Source organism: Brassica napus, chromosome C3 (genome assembly GCF_020379485.1).
Source record: "Brassica napus cultivar Da-Ae chromosome C3, Da-Ae, whole genome shotgun sequence".
Lineage (NCBI taxonomy): Eukaryota > Viridiplantae > Streptophyta > Magnoliopsida > Brassicales > Brassicaceae > Brassica > Brassica napus.
The window spans coordinates 23,592,947-23,617,964 of NC_063446.1; the positions used below are offsets into that span (position 1 = coordinate 23,592,947).

At 38.8% G+C, this 25,018-nt stretch overlaps 5 protein-coding genes across 5 annotated transcripts; 1 reads left to right on the plus strand and 4 right to left on the minus strand.

The window, feature by feature from the left end:
* Positions 1–822: 822 nt before the first annotated feature.
* LOC106447635 lies at positions 823–4,134 on the plus strand. Its single transcript, XM_013889607.3, has 2 exons — positions 823–984; positions 1,888–4,134. Exon 2 carries the CDS (start codon positions 1,900–1,902, stop codon positions 3,259–3,261), a length of 1,362 nt encoding a protein of 453 aa, XP_013745061.2. The 5' UTR covers positions 823–984; positions 1,888–1,899; the 3' UTR covers positions 3,262–4,134.
* A 412-nt stretch (positions 4,135–4,546) lies between these two features.
* LOC106450347 lies at positions 4,547–8,412 on the minus strand. The gene has a single exon (XM_013891997.3). The coding sequence runs from the start codon at positions 6,837–6,839 to the stop codon at positions 4,785–4,787; it is 2,055 nt and encodes a 684-aa protein (XP_013747451.1). The 5' UTR covers positions 6,840–8,412; the 3' UTR covers positions 4,547–4,784.
* A 221-nt stretch (positions 8,413–8,633) lies between these two features.
* On the minus strand, positions 8,634–11,607 carry LOC106447636 (protein ACCELERATED CELL DEATH 6-like). The gene is made up of 3 exons (XM_013889608.3): positions 10,942–11,607; positions 10,209–10,726; positions 8,634–9,356 (listed from the first exon to the last, which is right to left on the minus strand). The coding sequence occupies exons 1-3, from the start codon at positions 11,528–11,530 to the stop codon at positions 8,730–8,732; spliced, it is 1,734 nt and encodes a 577-aa protein (XP_013745062.2). The 5' UTR covers positions 11,531–11,607; the 3' UTR covers positions 8,634–8,729.
* Positions 11,608–11,833: 226 nt separating this feature from the next.
* LOC106447638 (flowering locus K homology domain) lies at positions 11,834–15,841 on the minus strand. The gene is made up of 7 exons (XM_013889610.3): positions 15,634–15,841; positions 14,774–15,431; positions 13,388–13,634; positions 12,954–13,102; positions 12,584–12,862; positions 12,293–12,490; positions 11,834–12,212 (listed from the first exon to the last, which is right to left on the minus strand). Exons 2-7 carry the CDS (start codon positions 15,419–15,421, stop codon positions 12,042–12,044), a joined length of 1,692 nt encoding a protein of 563 aa, XP_013745064.1. The 5' UTR covers positions 15,422–15,431; positions 15,634–15,841; the 3' UTR covers positions 11,834–12,041.
* A 590-nt stretch (positions 15,842–16,431) lies between these two features.
* On the minus strand, positions 16,432–17,729 carry LOC106450348 (uncharacterized protein At2g34160-like). The gene is made up of 5 exons (XM_013891999.3): positions 17,415–17,729; positions 17,126–17,174; positions 16,975–17,037; positions 16,824–16,888; positions 16,432–16,750 (listed from the first exon to the last, which is right to left on the minus strand). Exons 1-5 carry the CDS (start codon positions 17,568–17,570, stop codon positions 16,604–16,606), a joined length of 480 nt encoding a protein of 159 aa, XP_013747453.1. The 5' UTR covers positions 17,571–17,729; the 3' UTR covers positions 16,432–16,603.
* Positions 17,730–25,018: the final 7,289 nt, after the last annotated feature.

A 25,018-nucleotide genomic window follows, 5' to 3' on the forward strand; every position in this document is an offset into this window, starting at 1 on the left:
AATACTCCAGTCATACCATCCGCACTAGGTGCGCTTGAAGGCTTTATAGCAAAGGCATCTTTCCTTATTTCCTCTCTGGAGACTTCCCTTGTCAAGTCTTCATTCATTCTCCTAGTAACTACGGCAAAAAAGTAAAAGCACAATGCTTACTAATCATACCCAGTGTGTTAGAGCGTAAATATCTCTGGTTTCTAAAGGAGGTTTTTGAACTGTTTTTGGGTTCCACCGACACGAGAGTCCCACCAAAATTTTAAAAACAGTTCCCAAAATCACGAAATAAGGATCGGTCTTTGGGGAGTTTTTGTACTGTTTGCGGGCCCCACCGACACGTGGCGGTCCGCGACTGATTTATTTTTTAATTTAAAAAAAAAAAAAAAAAGTAAAGGACCTCATTTGAAGTTTTACCGATAATTATGGTTTTAGTGAAGTTTTTAATCAAAAAATAAAAAAAAATCTAAAATTTCATAATTTTAGATGTGATTTAGTAAATAGTTCAACTAAAATTATAGTAACTTTGATAAATCCATTTAAAATCATCTAAAAACTCAAAATCATTCCAGAACTGAAAAAGTTAATTAATATGTTTGTAAAAAGAATTATTCACTCTTGGGCTTTTGAATAGCTGAAAATGGGCCTTTTGTGATTGGACTCTGTAAACCCGTGATGGTAAATCCGTAAATAGGAGGGAGTCGGAAGGGTATAATATAAAGCGAGAGGAAGTGAAAGAAATAAAAGAAAAAGACAGAAATATCCCTATTGTCGGAGAGAAAGGGCATCACCACCATCTTCGAAACCTAATCTCTGCCTCTTCTGCCCCTTCTGTAATTCCCAATCCCTCCCTTGATTTCTCCTTCTTTCTTTTTTTTACCCGCCAATTTCAACTTTGTCATCTCCAACGGCTCCTTACTCTGTTCGATTCACTCGTTGTTCTTGGATTCCTCTCTTCTCTCGAGTTTCTGTTGATAAACCCAGATTTTGATCCTCGTGAGTTCTCTGTTTCTGAGTTAACAGTTTCAACTTTTTTTTTTCTTGATTCGTTTTAGTTTTAGCCAGGCCCGGGCTTGATCCAAAACGTACAATACAAACGTATGGGGCCTATTATTTTTGTCAAAATTTTAGGACCTATTTTCTTCAATGTCATTACTTATAATTATATCAATTTGATAATTTGTTATGTGTATATAAACGATAGGAAAAGAAAGTTGTGGGACATCAGTATAATACAAAAACAATTAAAATTTATATATTCTGTGTTATTAAATATGAGTGGATTAAAAGGCAAAAAAAAAAGAAGAAGAAAAATGTGACGACAACCAAAAAAGAAAATAATTGATTTTGAATAATTATTTTCTAGGTTAAACTTTTTTTCTTCATAGACGAAAGAAACTTCTCGAAGCTGAAGTTGATAAAGTCTTACCTACGGTCAACTATTTCATAAGAAAAGTTAAATAGTTTAACTATATTGTCGATTGAAAAAAATATAATCAAAAATCTTGATTACGAAAATTTGATAGATGATTTTGCAAGAAAAAATACAAGAAAATCTATATTTAAGAACTGATAATTTTTCTTAGTTTTGAGGATATTGTATTTTTTTATTATAAACTTAAGTTTTTATCGATATTTTTTTATATATTATCTAGGGGCCCTCAGTTTCGTATTTCGTATGGGACCATAAATATCTCAGGACCGGTACTGGTTTTAGCTCAGTTCAGATCTTTCTGTTGGTTATGGAGTGTACACTGATAAGGATTTGGAATGTTACTCACTTCAAATTGTTTTTTTTCTCAATTATGTTTCGTTATATCTTTTGCTTCTTTAGTCATTTCGAGTTTGTATAATTAGACCTTGTTGGTGTCTTTCTACGAGTATGTTTTCTTTTCAAAGGTTGCTTCTGCAATGGCGAATCGCGATTTAGTGCTTGGACAGAATCAATCATTGGTGCTTGGTCACAGCCACACTCTAGACCTTGGTCAAAACCACGATATGGATTTAACACAAGCTCATCACGATCATGAAATTGACTTAACACACCAACACGACGATCACGAGCTAGGCTTAGGAAACATCCAAAACCAAGATGAAGAAGAAGACCATCATCATCATCACGATTATATGAATGAGAACGATCAAAAGCCTGGACACCACCACGACGACGAAGATGTTGAGTTCTCCTTGTCAGACAACAATCAGTTAGTAGTAGTCGGAGGAGATAACGAGAACCTCGAGCTAGCCATCGACTCAACCCACGAGCTCGAGATCGATCACAACGGCGAGATGGTAATGGTCACCACTCTAGTTCAAGCACGCGCCCTCTCCGCCGAGCTAACTTACCAGCTCACGGTCGGACAAGAGTTCCCAGACGTCAAAGCCTGCCGCAGAGCGTTGAGAGACATGGCCATCGCGCTCCACTTCGAGATCCAAACGATTAAATCCGATAAAACACGCTTCACAGCCAAATGCTCCAGCGAAGGATGCCCGTGGAGAGTCCACGCGGCTAAGCTCCCCGGCGTGCCGACGTTCACCATCCGGACCATACATGAAAGTCATACCTGCGGAGGGATAAACCATTTGGGCCACCAACAGGCCTCGGTCCAATGGGTAGCTTCCTCAGTCGAGCAGCGGCTCCGCGAGAATCCAAACTGTAAACCGAAAGAGATTCTTGAAGAGATACATAGAGTCCATGGGATCACCTTGTCTTACAAGCAAGCGTGGCGCGGTAAAGAAAGAATCGTGGCGACTATGCGTGGCTCTTTTGAACAAGGGTATAGGCTGCTTCCACAGTACTGCGAGCAGGTTAAGAGGACTAATCCAGGAAGCATCGCTTCTGTTTACGGATCTCCAGCTGATAACTGCTTCCAGCGTCTCTTCCTCTCCTTCCACGCCTCGATTTTCGGGTTTTTAAACGCGTGCCGCCCGCTTCTCGGTCTTGACAGAACGTATCTGAAGAACAAGTACTTGGGTACATTGCTTCTCGCGACCGGGTTCGACGGAGACGGGGCTTTGTTTCCGCTAGCGTTTGGGGTTGTGGACGAAGAGAGCGATGAGAACTGGATGTGGTTCCTTTGCGAACTTCATAACCTCCTCGAAACCAACACTGAGAACATGCCGAGGCTCACTATACTATCCGATAGACAGAAGGGGATAGTCGAAGGAGTTGAGCAGAACTTCCCAACAGCCTTTCACGGCTTCTGCATGCGTCACTTAAGCGAAAGCTTCCGCAAGGAGTTTAACAACTCATTGTTAGTTAACTACATTTGAGTTTGTTGTCTTCTATCAACATTGAGTTATCATTCTGGGGGATCTGAATCGGACGTCTGCGCTCTGGTTTAGCTGAGTTCGAGGGCCATTTTCCTTTCTCCATTCTTGAGTATCTATGAGCCATACTCTCTTGTAGAAGCTACAGTAGTTTTTTACTTTGCCAAGAAGATCCTCAAACTGAGGTAAAATGCGAGTAACCCTGAGAGAAGAAGCTGTCTAGTTTAAGCTCTTAGTTCTTTGCACTGCTGAAAATCTCCAAGCTCTGTTTCCTTATCTTCTGTGTTTCTTGGGTATGAGGGGTTTCCTCGAGGGGGAAGACACAGTAGGTGAAGCACCATCTCGAGATCTATCAACTGATCGGAGTAGATTTTGATTTGCTGAGAATTAGGTCATCGGAGAAAGGTGGTTGCGGCGGGGCTCTTCTTTTCTTGCGGTGGAGAGTTGTAGGTGCCGTGGAGATTTTTAAAAAAACCAAGGTTAGGTGGCCGGACATTGGTAGTCGTGCCTGGGAGAGATCGCAAAAAAACAGGTGAGAATGGAGTAATGAGATGATACAGGTGGAGTAAAACACATCGGTTTTAATAGAGACTGAACTATCGGGTTTTGTCTTGTTCTGAACTATCGGGTTTTGTCTTGTTGATTCTTATACAACCTGTCTCTCTCAGAACATCTCCAATAGCTTCTTATCTTCTCATTTTCTGAAGCTTTTTGCATTCCAAAAGCTTCTTATCCTTTCAAATTTTAAAGGGTGAATTGAAGGTATACTATTCAACCCCTTAAAACACTATTTACTTTTTGCTTTTGTCCCTACAATTATATATGTTTGACAATAGCATGAATAACTTTTTATATATCATATTTTAGCACGTATCGTTATATTTTCTTTAAATTATTTTGATTTAAATTATTTTATTAACTTTTTTTGTATTATTTAAAGTTATATTTGACTAAATGTTTTTATATTTTCTCAAAAATATTTTATTTTAAAATGCTTCAAATAGTATGTTTTATTGATTTTTGAAAATTTAGTAATTATATTTAATTATTAATAATTTAAAGAGTAAAGTGTAAATTGTTACCCATTCATCCCTTTATTTTAAGGATGGACCCCGTTAAAAATGAGAGGGCTTGTTGGAGATGCTCTAATCTCAATAAAACTCTTTTTTTTTGGCTGCTCTACTGCAATTTATAGTCAAAGACTTTGAATTGTTTCCTGTTTTATTTAGATATCTTTGAAAAAGATGAATCGATTCTTGACATGTTAAAATAAATGATTTTTTTAATATTTACAAGGGGATTTTTTTTTATTGCAGAAGTTATAGAAGCTGGAACCATAATTGATTCTCAATTTGTTTGTAAATATATAAATAACCAGCCCTCTTCACTAGGAAACAATATCACTCTGTATAACTTTTCGGTCCTTGGAAGTTAACCAAATTTTATACCCAAACAACTTGAAAAACATGAAAGTGAACAGATGTATACATTGTCTTTACTCCATTGGGTCTAAATATCTTAAATATCTAAGATCCTAAGGATTCGGACCCACCAAGATCCGACCTGGATCCGAAAAGGCCCGATCCGAGGAACCGAATATTGCCCAAGCCTATTGAAAGACATGAAAGGGAACAGATGCATCCATTGTCTTTACTTTTGTCCCTTAAGATGAAGGGGACCTTGCATCGGGAGTGACAGTGGCTGCAAAATGGCCTAGTGTTGCCACTGTTAAGGACCACTTTGTAATCTCTTTCTCCAAAGTTATAGATGCGTCCTGGCTTGAGACGTGAGAAATCTCCAAATGCACATTGAACATGCAAGGCTACTCCACATTCGGAGCATGTATATAACCAATAACTTGGATCTAGTTCACTCTCACAAACGCCGCACCAGCTCGTGCCGTTGCTCTTTTCACCATAGTATAAAGTGAGAGGGTGCTCATCATCGCTGCTCATATGCAGTATCTTTTTTGGTAAAGTAGCGCAATACAAACACAAGAAAAAATTACAAGCATAACAACCGAGCACGTTGTCATTGGAAAGCCTCTTCTTACATGCACGGCAAACAATATTCGTTATTCTACGATTAAGTAGGGGATGCGAATGCGCGTTATGAACGAACGGCTCTGGAAGGGAACTGCAATGTACATCTACACAGTGGCGTGGCGTAACTCCTTGGGATGTATACTTGAAACCATCGCATAACATTCCACACATCTGGCAATATATTGCTGCGTCATCACCACATTCCAACATGTAGGGTGCGGTGCGAAAGACGAGTCTTTTCTTTATAGCAAAATTAGCACACTTTTCATGGAGAAAAAAATGACATTCCCAATTCCCACAAGCGTAAATCGGAGGGCCAAACCCGACCGGACTTACGCATGCGCCGCATCGTATGCTCTCGTAAACATCATGAATATTGACAATATCCTCGACGAGTCTTAAAGTGTGTTTGCTATGGCTGAAATGACGTATCAAATTATGTCCCACCACCTTGAATGGTGCAATATCTTCGCTCCTCTCGGGTGTCCCTTCGAGGTCCACACCGTTCCATACATGTAAATAAACTGCACAACGCGAATGAACTGTGTAGTCAGGGCAAACCGAGCAGACGTAAGCTCCGTAGTACTGACTTACAGCTCCCCAACAAAATCCACAACGTGTACCCCGAGGTCCCCGACGGCCAGGATGATATGTGAAAGAGATGCGATGGTCATGACGATTGATGTTTATGATGCGAGGAAAGTCGATACAATTTCCATGGACGACAAAATTGCACTTGACACATATGTAAGGTTTAGGGTCGTTGCTTTCAGTTCCACAACGATTGCAAGTAAACGAGATTTGGCTTGCAAAAAGACTAAGTGGGTGCTTGTGAGTCTTGGGATCCTCAACAACAAGAGGTGGTGGATGTTTAGTACAACCAAAGCACACACTGAAATTGCAAATAGAACAATGATAAAGCACCTTTGGTCGAGCTGCACAAAAATAACAACTCTTCTTGGATTCTTCGGCAACTTCGAGAGGGTGACTTGGGTGACAAGGATGATACATCTCTTTCGAGAGATGAACACAATCCAAGTGGAAGTACACATGGATGCATTCAAGACATGAGTAAGACGGTCCACCAATAGATTCCTTGCATGCATCACAAGGAACCTCCACCTCTCGTTTCTTCAAAAACACAAGTGAATGGTCATGGCACATCGGATGTTCAATAGCAGGCGGCGAAGGTTTCATCCCGCAAATCAAATCCACTTTGAACTCACATGTGGGACAAGTATAACACGGGGACAAAAGATTTTTTCCACAACAATCACATGGACTATCTTTCGGCTGAGAGTCATTAGTGAGTAGGAGAGGATGCTCCAAATGAGAAGGATGATGATTAATCTCTGGTGGAGCTTCGGCGCACTCCTTATGAAACCAACCATAACAACAAGGCTCGTTGCAAATGTAACCGCCGTATATATGTTCTTTTACATGGCAGCCAGCACATTCACCAAGAAAAAAACGAGCTGAAGGGAAAAGAGGATGCTTATGAATGGCTAGGTTATATATTGATCTGTTTGGATCCATATTCTATGTGAATCAGAGGGCTTTGTTTAATCATATATATAATAAAAGTTTGAGCCGGGAGACATCATTATATATATATATGCCCCTTTTATCTTTTCAAATGAAGCAAAGAATCAAATTCTTCTTCCATCAAAACACGACACTGGGCAATGACGAATATCGTAACTTAAAATCTTACACTATCTCCTATTCTTTACCTGAATTTCAAACTCAAATAACATGAAACTTGTAGCTTTACGTCAAAGAATTCTTTTCCTTCTACATAATGATAGTTTTGGTTTATCTATATTTATATAAAATAAATAAAATAAAACATGTCAGAATAACTATACTGTAGTCTTCTGCATGCACAACAGTCCAACCTATTTTCTCTTTGTCTATGCCAATAATCAACAATTTAATACTATCCTTAATCTATATGCATAAATGCATAATGTTTGTGTCTTAGTTGGATTCATGGATCTAATTAATGTGTGGATATTTCTCTGTGACAGGAACCATACTGTGAGTTACTCTGTTAATTCTACTATAGAAGATCAAATCGTTCTTGATGAGTTTCAAGATTTGAAGCAATAGATGGAAACAAACACTTAAAGAAATATTACCTTGTTTGTTATTTTCTTTCTCCATTTATTTTATGTGCTCAGATCGAGCAGTGTTTTTATGCATTCTGTTGTCGCTTAATAATTTTTGGGATTCAAGTTTGTAATCTCATTTGGAATGTAATTTTTATTCAAGTTTAATTTTATCACAAGGTGCAAAGTATATTGTGTAATTCTTACTATTTTCCCTCATGTTCTCGACATCTGAAGTTACATCATATGATCAACAAGCACATCAAAACTTGAAAGGAATCTAAAAAAGTTGCATGTGCGTCTCTTTGTGTAGTGTTCGAGCGTATGAATGGGAGACAGAGCATGTTCTTCTCGTTGATTACAAAACATTTTTAAGAGCAAACACCCCTCCGTTCCACAAATATACATTTTTTTGTGTTTTCACGCATATTAAAAAATACATTAACTTATTATTATAATAAATATATTAATTTTTGTAATTTTCAATAACTTTTAACCAATGTTAATTCAATAAGTTTGTTATTTCCTTTCTCTATTTATTTGAAAATGCTCAGCTCGAGCAGATGCATAAACTCTTTGTTTTTGTTTAATAGTTCTTGAGATATTATTTTCACTTGGAATGTATTTTATCTAGGTGTGATTTATCATAAGGTACAAAGTTGATATGAGCCAACCTTTTCTTGACAAAAAACAATAATATTTAGGCTAAGCTTTCCCTTAATCTTAAGTTTTCTTGGAAATTAAATTTAACTATTGAAAGTTAGATTTCACAAAGGTTGGTGTCTCATATGACCCTTTTAAATTGAAGGTAAGCTTCTTTTCAAGTTTTTGAAGATTAAAGTTGATGTTAGTTTATTGTTCACTATATATGACAATTTTTTATAAAGATACAACTTAATGATAAAAAACTGTTATAATGAAAAATTGTCGAAACTTATAGAGGTGTATTCAATTTAGAATTTAAATGATTTGTTTTTTAGTAAATTCTAAAACGATTTTAGGTAAATTAAATTTTTATTATAAACTTTGTTAAACGACTTAAATTTAAAACTATAAGATTTAGATATTAAATTCTTATTAACCAAAAACTGTACCAAAACATTAAAATGACTACAATAATTTTAAAACCCACATTTAAAAAAAAATTAAGAACAGTAAATTTCAAAGTAGTTTATCAAATAACAAATTCAGTAACATTGAATTTCAAAAGAATTTTAAATTCATATTTAAATAGCAGTATATTATCATTTTAATAAAAATCATCTCAATTTACAAGTGTAAAATGTTCTAATTAATTTCTAACAATGGTCACACATCAGTCCCAAACAAAAACATGAACCATTGAGTTTCTAAAGACTAGTTTCCTAAAAAACCGGCGAGGTCGTTCAAGACCTCGGACATAGCTGCCTCGTGGATCAATAAACCAGTAGAAGAAACAGTGCAACACGAAGAGACCAACCATCAAGAAAGGCACGATGGCTAATTCTCTACACTTGGACGAGATGAGATACATCCCTGACACAAAAGCAGAGGCCATTGCGATCAGCGACACAACCATTAGCAAAGTGGACATGTAGAGCAAAGCTGAGCGTGCGCGAAACATGTCTCTCGAAGCATAGAACAAGAGGTAGACTGTGGCTACCGAGAAGATAAAGGCGATTGTGTCAAACACCAAGAAACATGTGAAAGCTACTTCTTCATTCAATACAGGTGTACCGTCTGGTTTATAACCGCCGGGTAGTTGGAATGCCGCGGCAAATGCTACGGTTGCGACAAGAACCGCGACAAAAAGATGAACCTCGTACATTGCACAGTCATGTCTTGCGTTGCTTTCTTCAACATCTGCTTTTTCTTGCTTCTTTGTCTCTATGTTCTGTTGCTGAGAGGGTTGTTTGTAGTATCTTTGCAGTGCATAGTATGCCATCGCCACTTTAAAACTTATCTGAAAAAGAAACGAAATGATGACACATCGGTTAAGAGAGGCCTATGAGTTCGGTTTAGTTTGGTTCATCCAAATTTTTGCCAAATTGAACCGAACAAAAACTTGATTTGGTTCGATAATCAGTTAGTTCGATAAACAGTTAGTTCGATTTTTTGTTTAAAAAAAATTATTAGTTTATTGCACTAAATTGAAGTTTTCAATTTTCGATGCTAATTTGGTTAAAATATTGAGTAATTTCAATTTAATGTACTTAGTTCAATTTTTATTTTGAATATGATTTTTGGTCTAATTTGGTATAGTCAGTATAATTTGGTCATAATTATTTTACAAACAAAATGTGAAAACCGAACTAACCGAATACTAAACCAAATTTATTTTTAAAAAATTACAAACTCACCAAAAACCGAATTTCTGTTGTTTGGTTAATCTGCAGGGCTCAAAACAACAGGAACTTAAAAACCGCACTAACCGATTATTTATTACTGAACTGAACCAAAAACCAAAACATTTTTAAAAATTGCAAAACCGAACTAACCGAATACTAAACCAAATTTATTTTTAAAAAATTACAAACTCACCAAAAACCGAATTTCGGTTGTTTGGTTAATCTGCAGGGCTCAAAACAACAGGAACTTAAAAACTGCACTAACAGATTATTTATTACTGAACTGAACCAAAAACCAAAATATTTTTAAAAATTGCAAAACAGAACCAAACTATTAACCCAACTCTAACAGAAAAGTGAATTTTGGTTCGGTTTGGTTTGGTTAATTTCTGCAGGGCTCGTGAACAACAGGAACTTGATAAAATACTATGCTCAGCACACATAAAAAGTAGGTAATGCAATGTTACCTCTTGCTTCTGAGAATAAAAGAGCTCAGCAGCTGTTAAGTGATTACGGTTCATAACAAGCTTATCCACTCGCTTGTTACGCAAGAACAGCACCAGAATCGTGTGACATTTGTGAACAACCGAGAGATGGAGAGGCGTGTTTCCATCTACATCGCTTTCATTCAACAAATGAAGAGAGATCTCAGGCATATCTAGAATACATTGAATGATTCCTCGTTGTCCTGATATGACAGCAGAGTGAAGAGATGTTCTTCCTTTACCATCAACTAGTTCCCAAACATAAGGACAGCTGCCAACAAGCTCTCTATAAGCATCAATTTGACCAGTAGATGCCGCAAGATGAAGCGGACATTGTCCTTCCTTGTCTGATGTATAAGCAGCCGAGCTATCTTGTTGAAGCAAAAGTTGAGTTATCTCGATTTTTTCTAGCCATACTGAATAATGAAGAGGTGTCCATCCGATAACATCGACTTCTTTGATCATTTCCGACCTTGTCTCCATCAGTTTTCTCAAGAAATCTAACCAAAACAACAACAAAAATCAATAGAGCTCTACACACAGAAATAAACTTCGAACGAGAAAGAAATATTAATGAATAAATAAAGTCTCACATCGGTAATTGAAAAAAATATTTAACTAATATATAAGAGAATAAATCCGTTACACTTGTATCCAATTGGTTTTAAGATGAAAGTCCATGATAAATTCGAATGTAACAAGAAAGAAATTTCACCTGTAGTGACAATGTCAGAATCCACAGCAGCATGCAGAGCATTCATACCTTTAGGCCCTTTACCAGAAACCAAAGGAAACCTTTCTAAAATGTGACCAGCAACGTCGAACAGCCCTCTCTCAACAGCTAAATACAAAGGAGATTCGTTGTTGTTATTAGCCATTTCTAGCAATCCTGCGTCTAGTCCAACTATGAGCTTAGCTACATCGCCATGTCCATTCTTTAATGCAACATGTAACGCTGTATCCTTCTGCTTATTAGTAATCCTCAATAGCTGCTTGGTGGTTACTCCCAGGTTCTCGATATCTAAAGCAACTTCATTGACAAGAAGTTGTAAGATTTGAAAGGATCCTACACTTGCAGCAACGTGTAGAGGTGTGTCTCCGTTGTTGTTTTCTCTAAGGAGGAGAGATGGGCACAGGTCAAGTATGGCTGCAGCGAAACCACGCCTCTGATGCTTAGTTGCAATGTGAAGAAGGTTGTTGTTATGTGGCGTTACCTTGTTGAAATCTGAATGGTGCAACTTGGAAAGATCAAGGAAACTAGTATCTCCTTTAGCTGCAGCTTTGAGCAATCTCCAGTCCATCATGGGTTTGCACCAAACACAAATTTATAAAGCCTCGAGATATTTTTTTTTTTGTTGATCAAACGCCTCAAGAATTTATCTTAAGATCTAATGAAGTAATATAATTTCTACAAAAATCTGCAAGTAAATAGGAGTTCTTGGAGAGAAAGGAGAGCTGTTTGTTTAGTCTTCAAGCGTATGGAGGGGAGAAGAAAGGTCATCTAGTCTTCTAAACTTGTGTCATACGTCAAGGGTTGAATCATCTAGTCTTCCTAAAATTGTTTGATAGCTGATTTTGTCTTACGTCAATGTTTGTGAAACTGGAGATTTGAAATTTTGTTCTAGATCAAATTAATAAAGACAATAGTGAATGGTACACAACACCATGTCTGGAAAACAAATGATAACTGATTTCAAGAACCAGGGTGCTTGCTAATAAAAACATTACTTGATTAGGTATCATCTAGTGTTCTCTCACTCTTGCTTGACACTAGTAAAACATTCTAAACAGAAGTAACTTGATAATGATCCTTGATCAGTAACCATAGCCTGAGCTGTAATCCGTAGCGTATCCTCCAGGCGGGTTCGTAGGAGCCGCTGCATAGACTGAGCCATGAGTTGCGTAAGGGTTATAGCCTTGCTGCTCTGGTGCTACTACAGTTTGCGGTTGTGCTGGTGCCGGCGCTCCAGCTTCAGCCATGAAGTTCTGTCATCATCAACACAATCAACGGTCAGAACTCAAAGCTACAGAAGTGTATGGCTGCAAAGTTTAGTCGCTATAGGTACCTGGATAAGCTGAACAGCGGTTTGGACTTGTGAGCCAGTGCCGCTAACCTCAACAGTCATTTCACCAGGTACTCCTCTGGTTTCCTGAATGGTTACTGTTGCGCCACTAAGACGACGAGTGTAGCTTATGTTGGAACCTGATGTCCCAATCACTGCATCTGCGTAAGACAGTTGAATCTGCAATTGCTGCGTAACTTGCTGAAAAGACAAAACAAAAAAATCCCAACCAGTCGGATTCTGTGAAGAGGCTAAAAACATATCACAACATGTGGAAGAGATGGGGAAGAATACCTGAGCGGCCATAGGTGGGGCGGCTGATACATGCACATTCATAGGAGGCTCCCTTCCATATGCAGATATACCTTGATGAGGCTGTTTCTCCATTGGAGGTTGACGCATCTCAGGAGGAGGATAATAATTATCATGCCTTGGAGGTGGTTGCTGCATATATGGAGGTGGGTTGTGGCCATAGCCAGGACCTCCACCACCACTTGGGGCATGGCCTTGAGGTGGACCCCAGGCCTGGTGTGGCGGTGGCATATGATCCATCTGGCGAGTTGGCTTTTGCATCTGTTTCAGAAGCAGAGTAAGTAGACAAGTTGATACATGCTATGCAATTGATAAACATTGCCAAAGATCCGACGGAGAAAAAGAAGATAACCTGGCTTTCAAAATATGGGATGATGCTACGATCAACCAGAAACTTTCTGAGATGTGATGCAATCAGCTCCAACGATTTATGAACACTTGTTGGTTCCCCCACAACTTCAACAACCCTATCGTCTTGAAGAGCAAAAACAGGCAAATCCTCTACAAAAAGTCCACATAACAAACTTCGGTAAGAACTACCATTAAACAAGGAATTAACGAACCACACCAAAAAAAAAGGCCAATCTGAAATAGATAAACATAGAATCACTAGAGAGATTTAAATCAGGTTTTCAACTGGTTCATGTTATTTGTATCAACTAAGCATGAGCCACCAGTGGCCTTTTATCTAAAAGAAGGAATAATTGCATGTATGAAAGTTCACTGAAACCAAAAGCACCGAGCAGAAAACATGATTTCAGTATGTAAAATGTGAAGAGAAGGAACCTGATCCGAGGACTCTCACTATGCAACCAGCTGCTTCTTGGATGGCTTTAACTGTAGCTCCCTGTTTTCCAATCAAACTTCCAGCCTGAGATGCTGGAACCAGTAATCTTGTTGAAACCTTTGTAGGCGGAGGGGCCTGAGAAGCTTCACCATCCAGACCATCAACTATCCGCATGTGGACTCTCAGAAGGCCATCCATAGAAGGAGGTAGAGATGATTCAGGCTCTTCTTTTCCAGAAACCATAACCTGCCAACAAAGAGGAAACAAATAGACAACATCAGCAAACAACTTTAAACATGCCACAAACAGCGATCTTAGTATCTATACAAATTATTCATTTTGGTGCCATCATTCTCAAAGCATAAAGAAAATTCCAAAGAGTAAAGATTCTTATGCACTTTGACCAATTAGATGTTTATTTCCTCTTATGACTTCATTTCAAGTTTTTAACCATGGTAGTTAGGTTATCGGGTTTAGGATGCCATAGCAGCCAATACCAATCTTCTAGACTTATAGAAGCTTTTTATAGAGCCTCTTTCATGTAATCTTAAAACTTCTCTTTACTTAATTGTTGCCTAATCCATAATTTCATCTTCCACATATTGTTACATCCGGTTAAGCAGGTCCTTGCATGCTGCAGAAAGTCTGCAGCAAGACATCAACCATCCAGGTACTAAAGTTACCCGAAAGGACGCGGAGCTTCAAGGCACTGAGCTTTAGACAAGAAGAACCTTGCCTATTCGGATAAAGCTATCGGCACTATGTAGTGCCTCAAGGCTGAATTCCTTGCCATCTGTCTTTGGTTCTTCACTTTGAGACCTTACAGATGATTGATTTGTTGCCATAAAACTTGCAAGATGAAACCTGCACAGATTCATGGTGGTCACAGCAATAAAGGGAACCCTACTCACATCTTTTGATTATCTTCCTCCTTTCACTTGAAGGATATCTGCTAAGCAGACCTGCTGATTACTATACCCGATTTAAGCTTAATTTACTTACTAAGGTGGTATCTCTCGATGCACTACATTCTTCAACACATTTTCAGCAGCTCCAAGCCTTATCAATCATCCAACTAAAACACGTTTCTGGGATGACGTTAATTATAACTTCTTTCAGTTGGGGTGTTTAGTTTCCTATCTGTTTACTTAAATCTTTATTAAGATTAAGGGAAAGTATGCTCAAGTGTTGTCTTTTAACCAAAAGTTCATGGCCTTTACATTTTTTAACGCCTAAAATTTCAGATCAGTGAATTATACGGCAAAAAAAAGTGTGCATCTTCTACTATACTAGTTTCCCTATAATTAAGATTTTAGTTTTGTTTCAAGAGCATTTACTAATAGCTGCAACTTATATAGCATGAAAAAAAGGATTTAGAGACTCACAGCTCTTTCGGTTGTGCCTGGAGGACCATCGAGAATCTTTATACGAGCCCTTGTCTCCTCAACTATCTTCTTAATGACATCCCCCTTGCGACCAATGATGCTACCCACTTTCTGTGCAGGAACCAACATACGGAACACCGTCTCTCCAGGCCATCCTGGCCACCTCTTCTCCTCGCCTCCAGCTGTTGCATCACCTTCAGGCTCTGACTTCTCTAAATCCTCAACACGCTCAGGAACTCCTTCCTCGCCTTCACCTTGACCTTGCACTTCATCACCATCCTGATCTCCTGCCTCTCCTTCCACCTGATACTCAGCCTGTTCTTGCAACTGATACTCCTCCTGATCTTGCGGCTGATACTGCAGCTCATCCCGCGGCTGGTCTTGGACTTCTTCACTAACCTGGTCATCCTGCACCTGGTAATCATTGTACTCTAACTGACCAGCGAACTCCTGAGGCTCAAAACCCGGATCTTGAACCTCGTACTGCTCCGGTTCAAGAACCGGATCTTGAACCTCGTACGGTTGGTGACCGAGAGTCTCATCATCGACCTGGTACTGCAACCCGTTATGGACCTCATCCAACCCATCCTCTGGTACCTCGTCTCCATTGTTTGCGACGAAATTTTGCTGATCCTCAGCTTCAGCCATGACTACAGCACTTAATTAAAATAAAATAAAAAATCAGAATACACACACGCAAATTAGTAAGCCTAGCTTCTACTCACACATAGAGCCAAACTGCGTGAAACGGGAACCTAGAAAAAATCGATTAGAGCACTAAAGACTTTACGAACCCTAGAATTGCCAATTGAGAGAGGCGAGAACTACAGCACAGAGATATGACGGTGTGTACTACTTACGTGGTATCGGTAGAACCTTCGACGGGATTAGAGAGTAAACCGGAAACTCGCTTTGAACGAGGTGCGGCGGAGAAAGAGAGAGAGAGAGGGTGAGAGATTCCGGCGGTTATGGAGGCGCTGGTGAATTATCTTAAAGTTGAGATCCAGGAGTATTCAACTTCTATTTTATTACACTTCACACCTTCTGAATTTCGATAACTTCTAATTTTGACCAAAGTTTCTGGGTAATGATTATAACTGTAAGCCCAATATTATGGGCCTTTAGTCTGTTCGGCCTTTATGAATTCCTGTGTTACTAATTTAATTTTCTTTATAGCTACTTGTATTATATAAAATTGTAAAATAACGTTATACTCTCTCCGTTTCACTTTATTTATCGATTTAGGTTTATGTACACAGATTAAAAAAATAATTAATTTTGTATATTTCCAAAATAAAAACATCATTAGCTATACATCTAACCATATTTCAACCAACAGAAAAATGAAATAGAGAATATTGTTGTTAAATTTTGCATCGAAAACATAAAACGACACTTAAAATGAAACAAAATTTTTACTCTAAAACGACAAATAATATGAAACTGAAGGAGTATATTATATGGATTTTGCAAACCCATACAAAGTTTTTGTCCAAAAATACTTCAAATTTTGAAACATTGATATAATATTTGATTTTTATTTTGTTTTATATTTTTGGTTTGTTCTCATCTCTGAATGATTGCTTGTCACGAAACAGCTACCATCATTTTACTTATTATATTCCTCTAAGAAAATGAAAAGAATCAAATCACTGGAATGTTTTGAGAAAGAAAAAAAATCATATATTTCTCATACTAAACAACTACTATCATATCTAGAGTATTATGTTCATTCGATATGTCACACAAAATGAAACAAAAACAACAATGCACAATAAAAGAGTGATATCGATCTTTCTCTGTGGTGTGTTTTCTGAGACAGGCTCCTTCCTAGGCCTCGGTGGCTGCAGCAGCTTCTTCTTGTGCTTCAATAGCCGCGTCGGTCTCAGCTTTAGCTACCTCCTCGGGAGTTTTGCCGTTGGTCACAGGTGGCACCAAAGAGTCAAACTTGTCTGATTTGCCCAGCACAATCTCAATCTGCAGCAACAACACCCATATAAGAATGTAAAATTAACAAGTCACAAGTTCTTAAAAGGAGATGTACACTCGCCTTTGCCTTCTGAACCATCCTTCCTTTAGTCTCGTCTTTCATTCCCACAGTCGATGTCAACACTTCTGAACAAAAGATTAAAACAGTTTCTTGAATCAGACGAAAGCATTTTTTTCTTAATTCATAAAAAGAGAGACTCCTCTGTACTTACTCTTCTCTATAGCTAATCCATTGTTCTTCAAGATCTCAGAGATCGTTACCACAGTTGTGATCGCTATGCACAAACCACACAGTTCAAATAAGATTACACAAAAGAGAAAGATCTTGTAAATAATCCTAAGTAAATACTTAAAAATCTATACCCATTCCAAGTGCAGAGAGTTCGACCTCGTTGTGTTGCTGCATGTACCTCTACACATCAAACAATAAAAGAATCAAACGCACGAGATTGCATTCAGATTAGGAATACGAACAAACACTTGGTGTGCAGAGATCAAGACCGAAGATCTATTGTAAATCATTACTTCTACAATAAGATCAAGCAAGCAAAACTCAAATTCCGAATCGATGTTCAACTATGTAACGATCTACAATCAAGCGGATCTCACGCTTCCGTGATCAAATCGTAGATCCGGTGAGAAATTAGCATACCTTGGCGAGATTAACGTAGAAGAACAATGGTTTCTTCGTGTTGGAGACTTGGATCCTGTTCTTCTTGTGACTCTCGGCGGTGGCCTTCACTGACGGCGGCGCGAGGACGATGTTTCTCTCCGGTGCCGGAGCCGGTGTTGATACTTCCATCGCCATCTTCTTTCTTCGATCACTCTCTTCTCTCTCTCTCTCTCTCTCGTTAGCGGGAAAAGTTCTCTCTGATCGTTTCGGTTCGTTACTCGGGGAATTAGAAAACCGTTACGACGCTTAACGGTATTTATATAGCACCCGGTGCGTTTCTCGTAAGGCCAATAGAAATTAAACACGTGTTCGTCTGTGAGTGGTTTGTTGACCGAGTAAGAGCGAAAAACGGATTGGTTGATCTCGTTTCAAGTATATTCAATTACGAGATTACCCCAAGCTTTGTAAGGTTAGCGGATGTGCCAACCTAAATGGGCCAACAATATGCTAACCTAAATGGGCCTGAGGTTCTTTTAGTATCTACTTTCACGTATGTTACAAACAGTATGTGCGTACAAATACTCTCACTTTTGAACGATAAAGATTCAGATGGAAGTGTTATTAACTGCATTACAAAGACAGAGACTCCAAACTAAATTGGATTTTCCGGACTATAATCAAATCATATTGATATATTATACACAACATTATTGAGTGTGAATGATTTGGTTACATTCATTCATGTTTGACGAGTCAGTGAACATCCATCGTGTCTTTGTTTATCATAGTCTCCATTCTCCAACGTCAATGGAAAAGAGATGGTCCACTCCATATCCACAATACACAGACCAATCTCGTCGGTTGTTATCATTTTAATAGGCAAAATGTTATTCGGGACCATTTGTTGGACCAACCCACCGATTTGTCTTTTGTTTTATGTTTTCCTATCAATTTTGCCGCCAAAGGATAATCTGATTTTGAGTTGCGACGTGGGTGGCGGGTCCTACGCAACGTGGACGTCGTTTATCAAAAAGTTTTTTTTCTAATTAAATTTTCAAACAGTTGAAATAAACTCACTTTGTAAAAAGTTTTGTTATTACGAGCATTGAAATAATTAAAATTAAGAGCACATATAAGCAGAGGGGTGCCTACCCTTTTGATTTTGAGGCATTGGCCTCAGGTCCCTTCTCGTATTAGTTCATTTTGGGGCCCCGAATTTATAGATTATGACATAAACAACGTGATAATTAATATGCTTTCTTTTAATAATCAAACATCAATTTCTATTCTTTTTTGAGCATTAACTTCTGGTTTTCTTATTAATGTTGAAAACTTTTTGTCTATGTAGAATTTAGCTTATAACAAGACATATAATGTTTTCAATATAAGTTTTCAATAATTTTTTTAAGCTGTTGTTTATTTGTCAACGTATATTAAAATACTATTATCATACTAAAATTACTAGATATTTTTATTATTAAAACAAGATTAGCTATTTTGCCTTAGGCCCCTATTATGCTAAGCACGGCACTGCATATAAGCATACGTGTGTGTGTATATTAAAATATAGTGTATTGTCTGAGCGTATCAATTCACACCATGCTATATTCAAAAACAACACTTTACTAAAGCTGTAAAATTTAAATATAGTAACGAGGGAAAGCATGAACACTACTCTTGAAGTTTGAACTGGAAAAGGCAGGAAGCATTTTAAAGCGTTTTTCTTTTACGTTACAGAGTAAATGAAATACGTAACTTAACAAGATTCGAATGTTTTCTTTTTCTTTGAAAAACGTTTATTCGATTGATTTTTGTTTATTCTATGCGAATACATATTTGAACAAATTCAAATAAGCAGTTGTAGTAAGTAGCCGTATCACGTTTGTGGAGAGGTAGTTATTATCAGAACGAGTAACTTGTCGCATTGGTATTTATTATTGTTATCATAAATGAGGTACTTGTCATATTGGTGGTATTCAATCTTGTGACTTTAAAGGCCGTGTGATGGTTATTGAATACTGGATAGTGATTAGTTTGAATTCCTTTTATTAATTTTTGTGTTAGTTTGAAGTTGCTGAATGCTAAAGAAAACACATTTTTATTGTGATTGTTTACTAACCAAACTCAAAACTAACTGACGAGAAGTTGACTGCTGAATATGATTTTTGTTTACATCTCAAGTATTAGATTTCTATTGGTAATAAATATTATATTTCGAACTTTACCATAGTAAATTAATTTGTGATAATGATATCATTGACAAATTAATCTGAATAACACTTCAAGATATGATATGAATTTTATGTTTATTACTCCATTTGTTCCCGAAAGTAAGATTTTCTAAAGTGTTAACACTTATTAAGAATTCAATAAATGTTTATAATTAAATTTTTTTTACTTTATTATACACTTTCCAATAACTTTTCACCAATGAAATTTAGTCAATTCAAATATTTTCATTTCATGTTTCTTAAAAGTATAAAAAATACCTTAAACATATAGAAAATATATCTTTGTGTAACAAGTAAAAAATCTAAAACATCTTACTTTCGGAAACGAATGGAGTAGTATAATATGTATGGTCAATCGAAGGTAGTCATTTAGAATTAGCAACTATACATACACCTAGACTAGTCATTGTTTTCTTAACCAAGTACAGTTTTTAGATTTTTTTTACAAAAATTAAACTTTAGGAATTAAAAATAAAACAAAAAAAGTTTTGGATCAAAATGAAAATCATTCTAGAGAACGTGTTTATTACTTACCATCCCTGTTCGGAAACTCGTTAGGCGTTACGCGTGCGCTCGGCTTACGCCTAGCGCCGAATGAAGAAATCGGGGATTTTGCGGAAATTAATCGGTGATTTCTTTTGGTTATATAGTATATAGTTGTAATGTAATACATCGAAGTTTACTTAGTGTAGTGGTGGAGACTTCTTTTAAGCAGGAGATAAACTCGGGTTCGATACTGGGAAAAGGCAATATTATACAATTTTTAATGTTTATGTTAAATGAAGGGTAATTCTATCATTTATATATCATCTTCTTCTTTACACTTTAGGTTTTCTGCAATTATAAGCTCGACGGCTCTCCCATTTTGACGAGCTATAGATCATCTTTCTTTATTTTTTTGTTGTTTTCATGTAAACTTTACAAATCATATGTATATTTGTCGATTCAAAGGCCGAAATGAGTAATAACTTAAGATTTTTCAGAGATCCGATTTTTTCACCAAATTGACGAAATTCGCCACGCTTGATGGCCGGACTACGCTTTTCCGGCGAGTTTACGGTCCTAGGCGGCGCGTTTTAGAACATGGCTTACCATACATTATACAACAAAAGACAAAATAGTCAACTGAATAAGGTAAATGAATTACAATCCACTCATTACAATAAAGTGATAAACTGTCAAAAAACGCTAAAGAGAGAGAGAAAAAAGGAAAAACGCTCTCAGGCACCCCTTACAAGAAAAGTCCTTAACCTCTGGATCTTCAGTGGATCTACGAAACTGACCTCCTTCTTTTGGGCCTTTCTCACCTACCACTGTATTGCCTTTTCAAATTACCTTTCCTTTTCGGAAATATCCACTGGGTAATAAACGACCCTGCTCTTTATTCATCGGGTTCTTCCCCCCGACCATGTCGGAGAGACAGTCGTCGCCGACCTTTCTCACCGGAGAACCGTCACGCTCCTCAGCTATGTGCCCTCTCGCCAATACCATGAAGGTTCAAAAGTTCAATACTCAGTCTCCAACCTCTCCCCGTTTGGAATTGGGTGTTCTTAGCTACTAGAAAGTTCTTCTACAAGCTCTACCACCCTGTGTGGTTTTTTACTTCTTCTGTGTCCTGTGCTAGGAAGCATTACTCCTCAGAAAGCTCGGGCATCGGTTCAGGCTAAATCTTGAAGAAAGCAGGAGGTGGGCTTGGAAGCAACCATCCTTTGAGGAGACTATTGGTAGTGAGAGAAATGTCATCTAAAGAAAGTCTCTGACTTTGATTCTTATTATTCCTACCGGATATCGGTTCCTATCTACCATTGGTGGTAAAGCGAGAACTGCGAGTTCCTTTGTCGAAAGCCAGAAGCACATATCGCAGAAAAATGAGCAATCATTCCGCCCTTCGGTAAACATTCTGCAAGTATTTGACTACACCAGTTTCTTGCATCTAACCTTACTGTTACTACACCGTTGTAGTTGTTACGGCAAGACCATTGGCTTCTAATCTGCTCGTGATTGTGGTTCTTAGTACCGCTTGAGATTATCTAGCATGTCTCATCGCTACACAAGGGCCGAGAAAGGAAAATTGGAGGATGAACGGCTCCCCCTAAAAAAGCCCTTTGTGCGCATCCCGGCTTCAAATGTATCAGAACTCATTGAGCGCAATAAGTATACGCTCATTGGTGGAGTTACAAATCCCTCAATCCAAAAGACTAGAGCTCTGGTCGATTTCTTCCTCCAACATTGGAACGTAGTAGGAAGAATCACTGGAAGGGACTTGGGGCCAAATTTGTTCCAGTTTAGCTTTGAGTCTGAGAAAGATCTGTAAGTCATCCTCTCGAAAGCGCCATTCCATTTTTAAAAAATGGATGATGATTCTCCAAAGGTGGGAACCCATTGTATCTGATAACTTCCCAGCTCGCATCTCCTTTTAGATCAAAATTCATGGTATCCCTCTCCACTATTGGACGGATGAAACCATTGAAGCTATTTGTTTGGCACTTGGACCGATTGATACTAGGGAAGTTGATAAAGCAAGACTTAGAGTTCAGGTAAATGGTCTGAGGCCACTGATTATGCGCATGGATATCGAGCTACCATCGAAGCACGTTCTAGAAATCGAACTGGAATATGAACACTTAGAGAAACATTGCTTCCTCTGCAAAGCTCTATCCCATGAAGCGAGTAATTGCGTTCTGCGACCTCCCGATAGACGCAATAACGGTGAGAGAAGACACACTGACATCTCTCAACAGAACACTCTATAGAGTATTGAAGAAGGGAAACAAAGACATGCAGATAGGAAATTTTCCCGTTCTCAACAAGCTAATCATCAAGGTGGAGCACGCTGGACAAATTACAGGTCAAATGACCTAAGGAACGCTCGCTCTGATGACCCAAGAAATGCCCGATCAGAGGCTAGAGAAAACTCATACCGATATGGTTCGGCGAAAAGCTCTGGCTTTGAAGAGAACCGACGTCGGTATGATGAAAGGCTCATACATAATCTTGGGAGTTCATCTCTCTCACGACGCCCACTCCCTGCTTTGGCCTCCCACGACCAAGCAGCCACAGGACAAACTGCTCAACATCGCGACCAATCCATACCAGAGGTCACAAGACAGCAAAACTCACCATCAAAGGAGGCAAGTTCACAGTCGATGCACTCTCCACAAAGGACCATATCGGGTAGTCAGCGAAGGGGCATCCTTGCCTCTCGTCTTTCTGACCCACGCACTGATCATGGAACAAGTGAAGAGCGTAAATCAGCTAAAGAACATTTGTCTGTTCATATTTCGAGGACAAGCAATGCAAAACAAGGTGAATCAAACACCTCAGGAAGACTACATGATGTCGAAGTGCAATATTTGGAAGAAGTTAAGACCCCACAGGTCCAACCTGCAGCCATTACTCGTCCATCGAGTTTAAATGTCTTTGATTCAGGGAGATTAGGTTCATTTGAACGCTCGCCCATCAGAACCCTTAGTGAAGACAGACTTCATGTGTCTTTACGCCATGGACCTTTGGTTTCAGAATAAGAATTTGGAGACCAGGAGGGAGAAAATCTCCCTGACCTGCCGATACTCTCCAAGGCGGAAGGTAAAAAGAAGATGGTGAAACCGCAAGGACGTAAACGAGTAGCACGCAGCCCTCCACAAGGAGTGAACGTTAAGAAAAGAAGGATCACTAAGCCTCCAACCCCTCCTCATCGAAAGCTCCTGATGGATGCTATTGTTGCTGGTGGAAGGGGTTTGTCAGGAGTTTCTCGAGGTATGCCGAAGTCGTCAAGGATCATTCCACCAATGGCCAAAAAGGGGAAGGATTTTCACCCTCCCCAACCATCTCTTCCTTAGCATGTATCAGCTGGAACTGTCAAGGCATTGGGACCCCTTTGACAGTCCAGCGAATACGGGAGTTCAGGAAACGAATCTCCCCCGCGATCTTGTTCCTGATGGAAACTAAACATCAAGATGAAGACCTCTTCAAGTTTTTCAGGAACTCCGAACTATCAAATCACTTCACTGTCCCTCCAGTTGGTCTTTCCGGAGGTCTATCTCTCTCCTGGAAGGATGATATACAGGTCGATATCTCTTCTCTTCAACTAATATTATTGATACTTACATTGAGGCACATGGCACTACTTCCTTCGTTTCTTTCATATACAGAGCATCTCTAGCGGTAAATCGCCCAGCCTTCTGGCAGTAGCTGATGGAGATAGGGCAAGACAGAGATGACTCATGGCTAATCACTGGAGACTTCAATGATCTCCTGGATAACTCGGAAAAATTTGGTGGGCCGGCTTGTTGGGAAGGCTCCTTTCTGTCGTTTAGGAGCTTTTTAGCACAGATGGGACTCTGGGATCTCAAACACTCGGGGTACCACTTATCATGGAGAGGGACCATATATACCCACTTCATCCAATCAAGGTTAGATAGGGCCATGGCGAATTGTTCTTGGTTCGAGCGATTCCCAGCAGGATGGAGTGAGTACCTTCGGTTTGAAGGCTCCGACCATCGGCCCATTGTAGTCCATTTTGATATCTCCAGGAAGCGGAAAAATGGTCTCTTCCGCTTTGATAGGCACCTTAAGGATAAGCCCGAGATCCGACAGTTGGTAACGGAGCAATGGAAGAAGGAACCTATGGAGTCCGTACTGTCGAAGATAGGAAGAGTCAGGCATAAAATCATTCAATAGACGCGGGAACAGAATTTAAATAGTAATATTGCCATCAAACAAGCGCAAGCAGAGTTGGAAGCAGCTCTCTCTAGTCAGGAGCTATACCACATCGCCATTGCGAAGTTCACAACATCGTTAGAGACAGCATATAAAGAGGAGGAGCTTTATTGGCATCAAAGGAGTCATATTTTATGACTACAGAGCGGAGATCGCAACACTGGATTTTTGCATGCATCCACGCGTGGCCGGAGAGTTGTTAATAAGATCTCGGTTATAGAAGATGGTGAAGGAAAAGCGGTGTATAAGGAAGAGGAAATAGTGAAAGCCATCACTGATTTCTATTCTCAAATATTCACAGCACAAATGTTTAATTCCTCTCTACTGGTTCAGGAAGTTATCTCCCATGTTATTACCGATGAGATGAATCAGACATTGATCGCCCCTCCCCCACCTTTGGAAATTAAGGAGGCACTTTTCTCTATCCATTCAGATAAGGCCCCGGGACCTGATGGATTCTCGGCCTGTTTCTACCAAACTTTTTGGGACGTAATCGGTGAAGATGTCTCTCGAGATATACAAGCCTTCTTCGAGACAGGGGTCATGGATGCTCGACAAAATGCTACTCATGTACGACTAATTCCGAAGATTACTGGCGCACGCAAGGTAGCGGAGTATCGACCTATAGCCTTGTGTAACACACACTCTAAGATCATTGCAAAGCTCTTTACCCGAAGACTGCAACCCCTTCTC